At 36.6% G+C, this 13,475-nt stretch overlaps 2 protein-coding genes across 3 annotated transcripts; one reads left to right on the top strand and one right to left on the bottom strand.

Moving 5' to 3' along the window:
- Nucleotides 1–1,361: 1,361 nt before the first annotated feature.
- Nucleotides 1,362–6,972, top strand: naa30 (N-alpha-acetyltransferase 30, NatC catalytic subunit). Its single transcript, XM_060879845.1, has 4 exons — nt 1,362–2,396; nt 3,384–3,507; nt 3,711–3,766; nt 3,933–6,972. Exons 1-4 carry the CDS (start codon nt 1,581–1,583, stop codon nt 4,068–4,070), a joined length of 1,134 nt encoding a protein of 377 aa, XP_060735828.1. The 5' UTR covers nt 1,362–1,580; the 3' UTR covers nt 4,071–6,972.
- Nucleotides 6,973–7,621: 649 nt separating this feature from the next.
- LOC132852554 (uncharacterized) lies at nt 7,622–10,301 on the bottom strand. Of its 2 annotated transcripts, none has more exons than XM_060879808.1 (3): nt 9,923–10,301; nt 8,443–8,548; nt 7,622–8,321 (listed from the first exon to the last, which is right to left on the bottom strand). In XM_060879808.1, exons 1-3 carry the CDS (start codon nt 9,950–9,952, stop codon nt 7,852–7,854), a joined length of 606 nt encoding a protein of 201 aa, XP_060735791.1. In that variant the 5' UTR covers nt 9,953–10,301; the 3' UTR covers nt 7,622–7,851. The 2 variants fall into 2 exon arrangements, with proteins under 2 accessions (XP_060735791.1, XP_060735790.1); XM_060879807.1 differs by lacking the exon at nt 9,923–10,301 and adding an exon at nt 9,438–9,644.
- Between the last annotated feature and the right edge of the window lie 3,174 nt (nt 10,302–13,475).

Here is a 13,475-nt window from a genome sequence, read left to right as displayed (position 1 = left end):
TTTCCCATCATTCTTTGTTTATATCACTAACTTTTTGAATAATCCCACCTTTAAGTAATACAGTATGTAGAAAAAAACAGGTTATTTTGTTCAGTTTTTAAAAAAAAAATCAGCCACACTGTTGAGTTTCTGTCAATCTCAATTCTTTTTTCTTCTATTTTACTCCTGAATTAGCTACATAATAGTGATAGAGTTATGATTTCGATATTATGCACAATAATGGCACTGATTATTTTAGCCATTATCATTCCATGCTGCTATTGTGTAAACACTGTGACTGTTATTGTTACACTCGCACTACGATGTTCATTATATGAGCCTCAGTGTCTGTCGTGTCTGTTGGTTATTTGCCTTTGTCATTGCCAGGCTTTTCTCACAGGGACGTCCTCATCACAAACCCACTGCCTGTGGCCAATCTGTTGGCTTGATCTTATCTGACAGAAAGAGCTCGTCACCTGTTTGTTGTGGTAAATCTGATGCCAATTAGCCTGGAACTATATGAAATTTCAGCTGAATATGTAGAAAACACTGTAACTGTAGGTTATACTTATTACTTGAGCTGAGTGCTGATGAATGATTTAGACACTACACTGAATGTATATTTTTGTTGCATTAAAAACCTTTTTTTATAAAGATTTGTTCCTAATCTGTGAACTTAATGCTGCGTACATAAGCTTTAATTATAAATAAATAAATAAATATAAGTTTTCCCAAGTAATTAACTATTATTTTTATAGATGCAGATAACTAGTAGGTTGGGGGGGAAAAATCTTCATCAGCATAATATTTTATATTATAAAATATCAATGATTTTATTTTATTAGTTTACAACTTTTGTCACTGCAAAATTCCTTATGTTAATGCTGTTTATGCTTTAATTTTTATTTTAAAATAATAGGATAATGTGAAGAAGACGATGAAGAAGATTGTGGATATGATGGTTACATTTTTTAGATAGTCAGAAGTTTTAAATGACACTATTTGTGTCTATTATGCTGGTTATACCGCTATGTTCACTATATTCACACATAAGGCTAGGGTTAAACTTTTATTCTTGTTAAAACACTTTCAGTTCTAATAGAAAGCTTTCTCGGCCCTCGCTATAATGAATGTTTTAACTTGTTGCTCCATCTAGTGGCTGTTTTTGGAGATTTCTTAAGGTGGTAAAAAAATTCTTTTGAACACCACAAGCTTGTTAAACCTGTGTGCTTTATTTTAGTTTTAATTAAGAATAATAACGTTTTCACTTTAAAGTGAGTGAATATTTTAGGCGAATTTAGTGTGTGTGTGTGTGTGTGTTTAAAATCTTCTCTGTACTCCCTGATACTTCATTTCCCAGCATTCTCTATGTGTCGCAAATTGCCAAACCTGCTTTGCGGCAGCTGATAGGCCAGCTAGTGTGAAGTGACTTGAGTAATGGCTAGAGGGGACACGAGATAGCAAACAAGATTATAGTTATTCGCTCATTTTTATTTTACCGATACTGTAAATTCGGCGGGTATTTGTCTCATTGGTTGTTTAGCTCGAGAGCTCGGTTTGGGCTTGCTTCTTTTGTTTACATCCATACTGCATGCAGTGGAATGGCTGAAGTGCCGCCTGGGCCTAACACACTGCCTGCGTCCTCGGCCGAAATTATATCGCTGCCCGCGGATGGCTGCTCGTTCCTGGGGAACAATGAAAAATTGGACCGCGATCGAGGGGATGTTATAGCTCGGGCGACAGAGGCGCAACAAGCCACTGAGCCCAAAGGGATAGTAAAATTGAGCCAGAACAGCGTTTATCACCACAATTCGGCTCCTCAGCTGCATTCTTCACCGTCCCAGATCAACGGCATCGCCAGCCACACAGAGCACGACGAGCACCGCGGCCATAAAATCGCTCAAAATCACGTCCAGCACCGAGCTCACAGAGAGCCCGACTATCAGCACACTGCTTCTAAATACGTGGATTGCATTGACGAGTGGGGAAACAGGGAATTCGCGTATAACAACCGCGACTGCTCGCTACCCAGTAACGGAGTCGACTCCCCTGATCTCTCGGCCATAACCGAGCCCGGCTGTTCGGATCAGCAGGAAACAGATAGTACGTGTCTAAACGCCGAGCTCGGCAGGACTGTGTGTCGCTCCGAGTGTATCGATAATGTGCAGAAAGCAGCAGAGGACAGAGAGCCAGGCCTGGGGCCGCAGGGAGCTGGAGTTCAGGAGGCAGCACTAGAGGATCAGATAGCAAAGCTGTCAGTGAGCACAGCGGATCACAGCCCCATCACTTATGTGAGATACGAGTCCGAGCTGCAGATGCCGGATATAATACGGCTCATAACTAAAGACTTGTCCGAGCCTTACTCCATATACACCTATAGGTACTTCATTCACAACTGGCCCCAGCTCTGCTTTTTGGTATGTATGTAGTTATACTGCCTACTAGGGGTGGGCGATATGGCATTAAACACATCACGATACATGATCTATACATTTTTGACACATTACATATAACAATATTTAGATTTGTTCACAGATTTCCAGACAAAATAATAATATCCGTGTGAAAATCAAGTGTTTATTTTTTTTTTGTGCAAGTTTGGAGCTCCTTCATGCATCACATGCAGTAGTTTCCATTTTTATGAAGCAGCTTCTGGATGCTGTTTAGTGTTCAGATAAAAATAGGTGGTCTACTGTTCACAACCACTGCTTTCTGACAGCATGTTGGCTAAATACAGGCTACTTTACTTTAACTTGACGTTAATTAATTTTTTTTTACTTAATTCACCTGAAAACTTTGCCAGTTAAAACACTATACCATGTTCAAATAAAGAGAAAAGGCATCAGTACTGTTTGGTATATTGGGATACACAGTGAAACAAAATATAATTGTTAGAGAACTAGTTCCTTTTGGTAGAACTGTGTGAGCAGATCTTGTCATTACGGCTTGGTGAACCAATATTATTTGGCAAAAAATTTGATTCCATTATAATAATAGACTACTCAGAACACTGACCTCTTAGCAAACAAAAAAAAAAACATTTAAAAAGTTAAAAATAATAGCAATCGATTAATTTTAAGCAATCATCTGTTAGTGTTTTAACAAAACTGCAAAAATCAGACCGTGTGAGACTTGTCCTGGGCTAAATAAATAATGCACTTGGGAATAGTTTTAAAATGTAAAAAAAAAGTAATATATTTTAAGACATATGAAATGAAAAGACACGCCTATAAAAAAAAAATAAAAAACTGGGTTCTCAAATATAAATCTTTTTAATCAATTATGTAATTACCTGCAATTCTTTTAGATAATTTATTGTTATAAGTACTTTCTTGCTTCATTTCCCCCAAATCAAGGTACAGGATGTCATTTATGTGATGATTTTTCTTTCTGTTGTTTTATAGGCAATGGTGGAGAAAAACTGTGTTGGTGCCATTGTATGTAAGTTGGACATGCATAAGAAGATGTTCAGACGAGGATACATTGCTATGCTTGCTGTGGACTCTAAATTTCGCAGGAAAGGCATCGGTACGTGTGTTTCATGCATGGTCGTGTTTAACCTTGCCATTAAACGTCTTTTTAAGAGTCTTTCAAAGAGTTATATGAATGACTTTACTAATCGGTTAATTTTTTTCTTCTTCAGTAGTTTGTTATACAGTCAGTTCACAGTGGTGCTTGAATTCAATGACAGAGTCAAATGATCATTAACGTATATTTTTCTGTTGTTTCAGGTACAAACCTTGTTAAAAAGGCCATTTATGCCATGGTGGAAGGGGACTGTGATGAGGTAAGAGACGCATCAAGAGACAATACATATTCATGCACAAATCACTGTGGATGTTGCCTACTGTTGTTCTTTTTGCCCTGTCTTGTTACCATCATTGTTTCTGATGAAATACTCACGACTTCTCCTAAGTAGGACATTCTGCATGTTTCCTTGCTGTGCTGTGCAGGTGGTGCTGGAGACTGAAATCACCAACAAATCAGCCCTGAAACTTTACGAGAACCTGGGCTTTGTCAGGGACAAGCGGCTGTTCAGATACTATTTAAATGGAGTGGATGCTCTCCGACTCAAGCTGTGGCTACGCTGAGTTTTCCTGCGATGTCCCGGACTGTCCCTCAATTTCTCTGTCCTCCTGTCCCTGTTTCCAAGTGAGTACGGAGAGTTGGCCTCCAGCAAGCAACAAAGGGGAGGCAGCCGCATGAAAAACACGCAAAATGTAATAGAGTTTTATGTACCTTTCTCTGTGCGAGAGAAGTTATTGCAAAAAATGGGGGTGCTAATATTTAAAGCAGTCACTGACTCCGAAGAGGAAAAGTTTCTGGATTTTGCTGTTGTCCAAAAGCCTGATTGCAGGTGGTTGTGTGAATGCAGGACATTAGCGTCACCTCTAGGAGTTGTGTCGAACTGGATCAGGCTAAAAGAAAGAAAACAAGGCATCACCCTCCTATTCTTTTATTTTTTATGAGTAATTGTAACTGAGGGATGGAAAATAAAATTCTACCGTCAAAAATTAAACATGCGAGAAAAAAATAGAAGCTACACTAACAAATCTGATTTTTCTGTTTTTCCTTTATTTTTATTATTATTATTTTTTCTTTCTTTTTTTTCAGAAGAGGTTTCAGGGGGATGCTCTGATTGTGTTAGAAGCCAATACATGGGCTTGTGTTTGTGTGTGTGTGTATAAGGGGGCCTATTATTTTATGTGTGTATTTTATTCCCTATATTTGAACAGACCAAGCTCTTTTCATTGTAGGAATACAGCTGCTTAAGCCAGATATGCACTTCTTGGTAAAGGAAGACACCACATTGCACTCAGAGATATTGTCCATACATACAAAGCCATTAAATTTCTAAAACAGGCAAATTAAATGAGTTATTACCAGAAATCACTTTCTGCACCTAAACTGTGCCAGAATGATCCAACTCTGCTGTTGTCCTAATTTCTTTAGAGCAGCGGGACACAACTACATGCCGGCACAGTTTGTTGATTTTCAGCTACTAAAACTAGTAATTGCTTGAGTCAGATGTTCTTGAGAAGAAATCACCAAACTGTGCACATCACCTGATTTAAAATGTGCTGCATTGTTTTATGCATTTGTATTTTTTTTTTGTTTTTGGCTTGTTTTTAAAATTTATTTGTTTGAAAAGATTGCTTTGTTGCATCTAAATCCACATACAGCACCAGAACCATATAAGGAAAAAATCCATCCATCTTTATAAAATGACAGGGTGTTTTTAACAGAAATGTTAATGAATCACTGACAAAAATGTCCTTAATATAAAGAATGAATTCAGACACATTTACAAATAAAAACCAATGCACTTTTCTCAAAATGTACCCAACGTAAACAGATCTCAACAAAGGGTTGTGCAGTGTATAATGATGCATAACTTACTGACTGCCAAAGGTGCAACTTGACTGTGCTCCTCAATAGTTAATTCATAATGAATGCCTTGTACTCAAATATGCCATACGTTGGGGGAAAGAAATGTAAAAACTTCATCATTGTGTGCAGTCACCTGTGCTGTCCGGTACTGCTTTAGTTTAACAGCAGGGGTCAGCATAGAAGAATAAGCGGCTCATCGTTCTGTATTAACAATCACTTACGCGGAGGAGGATATGCAACAATTTACAATGTTAAGAAGTTGTTTCACAGAGTGTGTGCTATATAGTGTGATAAATTTTATATGGTGTTAGAATTTAAGACTGATTAAAAGTATAGATGAGTAAAGACCCTGCATTGCAAGGTAGTTCATTGTTTTTATTTTTTTTCTGTGTGTTGTTCCCCCTTATAAATACTGATCTGCGTTCTCTCGCAATCCTGCCTGATGTGCTTTGCTGGTTATTTCTTGAAAACCATGCAAATTTTGGTGGGGAAAATGTGATCCTTTTTTTTTTTGTACAGAGGTGCAGCAGTATTGTTCAGAGACATTCTGGAATTTTTATTTTTGTTTATTTTTTTTTTTTTGCTGCTGAAGAACTGAATTGTGCATTTGTATTTTGTGAACCTAAACCGCATAAGAAATGTAAAGCTTATGCTAAAGTGGAGTTTATTGGACACAGTGAATACAGCCAGATGCTGTGTACCCTCAAAACAAACAGGCTCAGGTGTCCAGTTCTCCTTTTGGTCTCTTCTTCCTTGAGAAGAGTTCTTTTACAAGAGCTCTTTTAGACCCCTTTCTTATTAAAAACCAATATATCCTTCAGAGGGAGTTTGTTTATGTAAAGGGTTAGGCTCCTTCAGCATGTGAACAGCTGTTGAGAGATGGAAATGTGAGCTGTTATTGTGCAAATGCCCCCTCTCATCATTCACCACTGTTGACCGATATGCCTCTGATTTAAATAACTCCCAACTCTTTTGGCCTAATCTGTGTTAGGAACAAGTCTAAATCCAAATCTCTGAACAGATGCTGATGATGTTTGGTGGCTGGGCAGTTCTGTATCTGTTCATCTATGTTCTGCTACTAGGTTAAGCAATGTGATGAGGCGCATACACAATTCTAAAAGAGGTTAGAATAGTTGCACTTTCAATTGCATTGCTACTTAATTTTCTTTACTTAATGTCTGAGATCTTTAATATAGGTTCTTTAACATAAACCCAACAGCTTCTGAAGTAACAGCTGGCAGGTCCTAGCTGCATATTACACCATTCTTACTAGTAAAACTAGACATGATCCTGTGTGGTCTGGTCATGGCTTGATCAAGGAATGATCAGTGGGGCTGCTTTCTACCACAAACATTTTTGTTGTGTGCGAGATCTGGTTCCTAGTTGCTTCTGTTTTTTTTTTTTTTTTTTTTTAAATGGATTCTTGCACCTCACTGAGTCATGGAGTTGGGAAATACAGTATGGTCCACATGTATCGTCATCACATTCAGCTTCCATTCACACTTGCCTCTGAAAACATTTCTTGCAAATTTTCTTTGATTTCATGTGGACAACAGACTTTGTTTAAAAAGTATAAATAAATTATTTGATTTTTTATTGCAATGTGTAGTTTTATTTGCCATCTGCTTTACTTGATTATTACTGGGTTTTTTTTATTTGTACCTGAGTGTCTGTTTTGTCTTGTTGTACATCCTTTATGAATATTGGCTAAATCAGATGAAAATGAACTTATTCATATTACTTTACAATGCACTTTATTACACGGAAAATTAGGTTTAAGATCAAATTTATCACGTATCAAACTAAATAAGCACTCTCAAACTGAATTTATTGTGATTGCTAATTAGCAACTCATTTAAATTGGTGTTAAATTCATATTTCTACTGGATAAAGCCCACAATACAACCAAAGTGAATGTGTATTTTATCATGATAATTATGTCAGCTGGGAACCATTCAGCAGCAGCTAACACATTGTTTTCAGGAGGCTTGGGAACAGGAAATCCACCATGAAGCTGCGCTTCGCCTGCCCAACATATCAGCTGACATTTAGGTTTATTTTTAGATTAAAGCCTTTCATCAAAGAACATATTTTTAATTGGTTTGCGTTATTTAGTTGTTACATCCAATTATGTTATATGGAACAATCAATGATTAAATATGATCAATCATTCACCCTAAAATTAAGGAGAGCTAAACGTTAAACACTGGTCACTTTTTCACAGCACAAATGGACTTTAGCACATGATTCAGTTAGCTTAATGTATTTACATTAGCAAATAATGCGTTTGTTAAACATTTGTTCAGTGTCCAAGGTGACAGATGAAAATACTTAAACCATTTAGAAAGCTGTAGAAAAAAAAATATATGTATATATTGGACTATAAGCAGATGCATTATGATTAGTTTGTGTATTTTTTGGACTCCATATATACAGTAGTAACAAAGGGGTTAGCCAAGGATATCCACATCAATAGCTAAGCTATGTCAGTTTGTCCCAATGATTCCATTTCCGGTGAACAGAATTTACCTGACCAGAAGTATTCCCTTCCATTTCCCCCTCTTCATTTTCACGACTTTCCCAGTGTGTGTCTTGCCACAGTTTGTGTCCCCACTGGCTCTCCACTATGTCCCAAGTGTTTAAATGGTTTTGCTCATTCTTTCGAAAATCCTCAAGCCAAGGCAAATTCTGCTGTCTTATTCTCCCTGGTGATATTGTTACACTTTCATTCAAGTCCCTGGACAAATTACCCTTCAGTCCAACTTCTGATTTTAGTCGTCTTGTCATTTCTTCCATTCCTGAGTCTGCCTCTGGCATCAGTGGAGGACTTGGCTGCAGAAGCTCCCTGAAGTCCAGATTCTGTCCCTTTGTCTCATCCCAGAAGATGTCTCTCTGAGTTGGCCTGGACACCACTCTGATTTTTTCTATCTGTGAATTACCAGCTCCTCCAACTGGAGAAATCAGAGAAGTTGATAAGAGCTTGTCTTCTTTAAAATGAACTTTAACTTTAACTGGATCAGAAAATACAACTAAACACTTCTAAATCAAAACCATTCTTGTTTAATCACTCACCAGTGGAAGTATAAATTCTTTGCTGTTCCCTAATGTGCTGCTGACGCTTCTTGGTTCTTTCACCAATCAGGAGTGTCTGTGCTTGCAGAAACCCTCCTTTGTTTCTCTGTGTGATATATAAACCCACTTAAGAAATCCATTCATTAGGAGGTGTCAATATTTTGGGTTGCAATAATAGTTTAACACTTAATGCTGTAATTCAGGACCCTCTCAATGCTGAAATGGTTTACTTATTGGAGGGTACATTTAAAAGGCAAAAACCTATTACAGATGTCCTCTTATCTAATGATGATCTGATGACCCCTGATGATGACCAGTTAGAACAGATATTGTTCATTGTTTATAGAACCTGTCTTGTACCAGCAAAGTGTATTCCATGGAGGAAGCACTGTGGCTTCAGCCCAGACTACTTTCCACTCCAGCAGCATGGTAATCAGACCCACAGGGAGCACCAGCTGTCTGCGGTGTACTTCTTCTCTAATAACTTCTATGTGGGGTTCTAAACATCTCTAATTGATCACCTATGTTGTTCAGTTTTTATGTTAACTTGTTTGGACAAATGCCATTCTATATCACTTTTGTCATATTTAAAATCCAGCAGTAACAAATGCAGTCTAATCAATCCATTTACATTTATGGCATTTGGCAGATACAGAGAATATTATCCAGAGAGACTTAAGTTTTATTTTTTAAGAAATTTTATCTCATTTTATACAACTGAGCATTTGAGGGTTAAGGCCCTTGCTCAGGGACCCAGCGGTGGCAGCTTGGTGGATGTGGGATTCCAAATCTTTCGGTAGACCACCAGCTTAACCACTTAATTCACATCCCCCAGAATGTCTTATATATACAGTATATGCTGTCTTAGTAGTGTTTTGCATGTTCTCCCCATGTTTCCAATAAGTTCTCTGGTTTTCTTTAATCTCCAAATCAAACATCAACCTTTACCCCTTAGTGAAATACAATGAAAGTCAGATTAATGGTCATGTGTGTACCATGGAAACATGTTCGTTAGAAGACTTAGATGCTGCTGACAGCTCCATTGGACATGTTATTGGTTTCCATGCCTGTGAGCAAAGGGAAATAATTAAGGTCAGCTCCACTGCAATCTATTGCATTGCTACATTAGAATCAGAATCAGAAAGAGCTTTATTTATTTTGTATGAACAGCTAAGATTATGGTGACATTTTAGACCTTTGCTCTTTGTGGTGGGTGAGACTTGATAATGCTTTGGACTGGTTTAGGATATAGATCCTGTGAGTCTGTTAAAGATATTTTACAACACAATGAAACAGAGCGCACTTAAAGAAAACAAATGGTGACAATCTATAATGCAATTATGAATATGCAGAATTTTCTTAGAAACCATAATCATGTCTGTAGGTCTGTGAAAAAATGGAAAAGGTCTAGGCTTTAAAAAGATTGGCTGCTGTTCACAAGATATAAAAAAAAATGAATTTGGATTAAAAATAAACTGACCTGGTGGTGAAGAAATAATTTGAGGTACATGCTGCTTAAGCGGTGGCAGCTGGCTGATCTGCCGGTGTCCTAGAATTCCCTGCTGGTGTTGCGGTAAATGTTGCGCAGCAGTGATCACCATCGGTGAGACTGCTTGACAGAGAGGCTGTTCCTCTTTTGGTGTGACTTTGCAAATCTTTGGTCTGGAGTTGCTAGTCCCCATTTTAAATTCATTGGCAGTTGAATTGATTTACACTGAAAACCCCTTATAATGCTATATCAAATTAGAATCCCATCAAATTTAAATGCACTGAAATGATCCTTACAGACATGGAGCCATCATGTGGGTCAGCATTTCACGACGCAATCCAAGTCTCTTTAACCTTTGACTTCCTGTGAGTCTTTTGCGTATTCTATTGGCACTCATGTCCGACTGATCTGAGCTTCAGCACTAGTTATCCTCTACCTTTAATTTATGTTAAACTATTCAAAAGGTGTAGCGACTGTCAGGTATTATGTCCCTCTTCTTGCTTTATATTTCTCAGGGTTTTTTTTCTCATAATGTGGCATGTTACCATAGTGACATTCCTCATGGGTTACTCTGTAACAGAGTGGAAATGGTTGGATGCTGACGCAGGGACGTCTCTCCTTCTGCCTGGCCAGGCATGCCACAGTTGTAGGGGCTGTGTTTGATGATTGACAGGATCTGCTACTTGTAAAACTACTCTTTATGGCTTGTGTTCTAGATTTTATAGAATTTCAATTGAAGGTCATGCAGTGCTTATTATACCATTTTATTCATTTAAAATTGGCTTTGGATGTTTTCACATATCCTTTTTTTAAATATCACTTTTTATGATGTTCTTATTTGCCTCTGGATTAAAAATAATGAAAGAAAAACACAAAAAGTGAAATACCTTGTGAAAAAAGAAGCAGCAAATAAAAAAAAAATAAAAAAAACTAAAATAAAATCTGAATAGAAACCAGCTCATGCTTCATGACATATCACTACTAGCTGTTTATTAAGTACTGAGTGTTTGGTGTGAAACGTGACAATAGTTATATACGCTTACCGTGTATATGTCTGTGTGTGTATATGTATAAATAATGTAGATTTGGGTCAAGACCTTCAGAGTACAGTGTGATTTCTGTGACTTTAACCCTGGCATGGATGTTGGTTCCAGATGGGCTGATTTGAGTATTTCACCAACTGCTGATCATCTGGTATTCTCACACACAACAGGCTTTAGAGTTTACACAGAATGGTGTGAAAATAAGAACGACCATGTTGATAAGAGAATTAAAATGGAAAATAGTGGGTTTGGCTCAAACTGTCATGAAGGATATAGTAACTCATATAATCACTATAACCATGGTGAACAGGAAGGCGTCTCATGCACAGCATGAACAAGTAACATTGTACATTAAGGTTGATGAGCAAGACCAGCAAAACGTCACATTGTGTTTCACTCCTAACAGCCAAGAACACAAATTATGGGCATAGGCTTATTAAAAGTGAACGATGGAGATTAGAAAATCTCTATGTACTCAAACTGCATGTTCTTTATTCATATAGCAAAATGTGAAGCCGACTGAGATGTCTTCACAATGAACAAATCAAATGGACCACAAAGAAACCAAACATCACCTCTGGACGTGACTCGAGTTTGCTTATGGGTCATTTTAGAGACGTCTGGGTTCATTTGTTTGGTTTGTATATGCAGAAAAATGCTGAACCATTGATCTTAGACCAGCTCTGAAACAGACCAAGTGTAAAAAACATTTATGTTTTATGTTCTTTTTATTTTTAATCCAGACTGAACCATATAATACTAAGATCTCATCATGTGCTTTTTCTGGAATATTGTAAGATTCAGTGTCATTTTTGGCATGACAGATTTTTTCATGTTTCCCAGAAGTAATGCAAATGATTATTTTTGCAAACATTTAGTACCAACATTTTCATGTTAATGCAGAAACCCAAAGAAAAAATTATCTGCACTACAACAATATTATAACAGAATCCTAAAACATATGACAAGTGTTCAGCTTTTCTTCCATCTGGACCACATGGGGAGTAGATGTCATTGCAACATATGGATGTTATTTCAAAACATCTCACCGCCAAACACCTTGTACCTCTTAAAAAATACAAAATGGAACTTGATTTTTTTGCTATGTGCTCATATTTAAATAAGTGGAAAAACAATTAAAATAATCAAAACTGAAATAAATAATAAAACAATCAAAAATCTCAGAATCAGGGCTTGTGGTGTTGACATGCTTGTTTCAGTAGTGACATTCAGTAGTCAGTTCAGCTTTTCTGTTATGCATTGTATTTAACACTTAACTATCAGAATATTACTAGTTTTTAACTGATTGAGCAAATGATTAAGCAATTTTGAGAAAATCTATCAGAGTAGGACAGAAAGATTGCAATAATAAATGCAGAGGAACAGAAAGAAGCCAGAACCAATAAGTAAAATATTATCTACAGAAATAGCTGAAAGAAATGCAAAACTAAAGCAGAAGAGAACGTTTAGGGAAAGGAAAAGACGGGTAAAAACGTTACGGCTAATTCATCGGTAGAGGATAGTTTATGTTTTAGGGAGTATCCAAACTTTTTGAAACATGTATAGAGAAAAAAGGGAGAAGATTATTTGCAATTTTAAATTAGGACTACAATGTGGAATAATGATGTAATCATATTAGTATATGCATGTAATTATAATGCATTCCACATTTGACACTTGACAAAGAAATCTTAGAACAATTTTCTTATCGTTAGACAAATGAAAGCTTAATGGAGCCAAAAGTTATTATGAAAAGGCCTGGAAGTTAAACCATTTACCCAAATCTACGGAACAATTATTTGTTTATAGTTAAGTTCGAGATAAGAATCCGGTTCTTGAAAATTACCTACAAATGTAAGAAAAAAAAAGTTATACATAGATCATGTCTAATACAAATGTTTTAAACAAGTCTCAAAGAACTACTGAATTTGAATATTTTATACACTGTTTTCAGAAATAATCCTCTTTAGTTTTCCTCCTTGCATAAAATATGCATGTTTTTGTATCTGTGTGACTTAACAAAATGATGCGAGTCTTCATTCTGTACAGCGGGTGGGTTCATGCTGTGCTCTCCAAGATGATGGTAATGAGACTGCAATATGGACTGAAAGAGTTTAGTGGTTAGCAGTAAATAGTGTTCCTTTCTCTTTCTGCTAGACACTATTCTCTGCTTCATTTTCACCCAATCGGGCATCAATCACTCAAAACTAATGGGTGCACACAATGTAAACTGTAACTACAGCCTACTGTATATTTGTGTGTTTTGGAGAAGGAAAAGTGAAGAAAAAAAGAAAAGGAAAGGAAAGGTTAACTAAAACTTTATAAAAGTTATATCACAGCATGTCTACTAACACAGGAATGTCACTTGAATATTATTATTATTATTATTATTATTATTATTATTATTATTATTAATTTTTTTATGTATTATTTTTTTTATCTCTAATATTAATATTGTTACTCATCTGACATTTCTTTTGAGATTATTTGTACAAATTCTT

The sequence above is a fragment of the Tachysurus vachellii genome, chromosome 10, assembly GCF_030014155.1.
Source record: "Tachysurus vachellii isolate PV-2020 chromosome 10, HZAU_Pvac_v1, whole genome shotgun sequence".
NCBI classification, from domain to species: Eukaryota; Metazoa; Chordata; class Actinopteri; order Siluriformes; family Bagridae; genus Tachysurus; species Tachysurus vachellii.
This window is presented reverse-complemented; position numbering and strand designations above follow the sequence as displayed.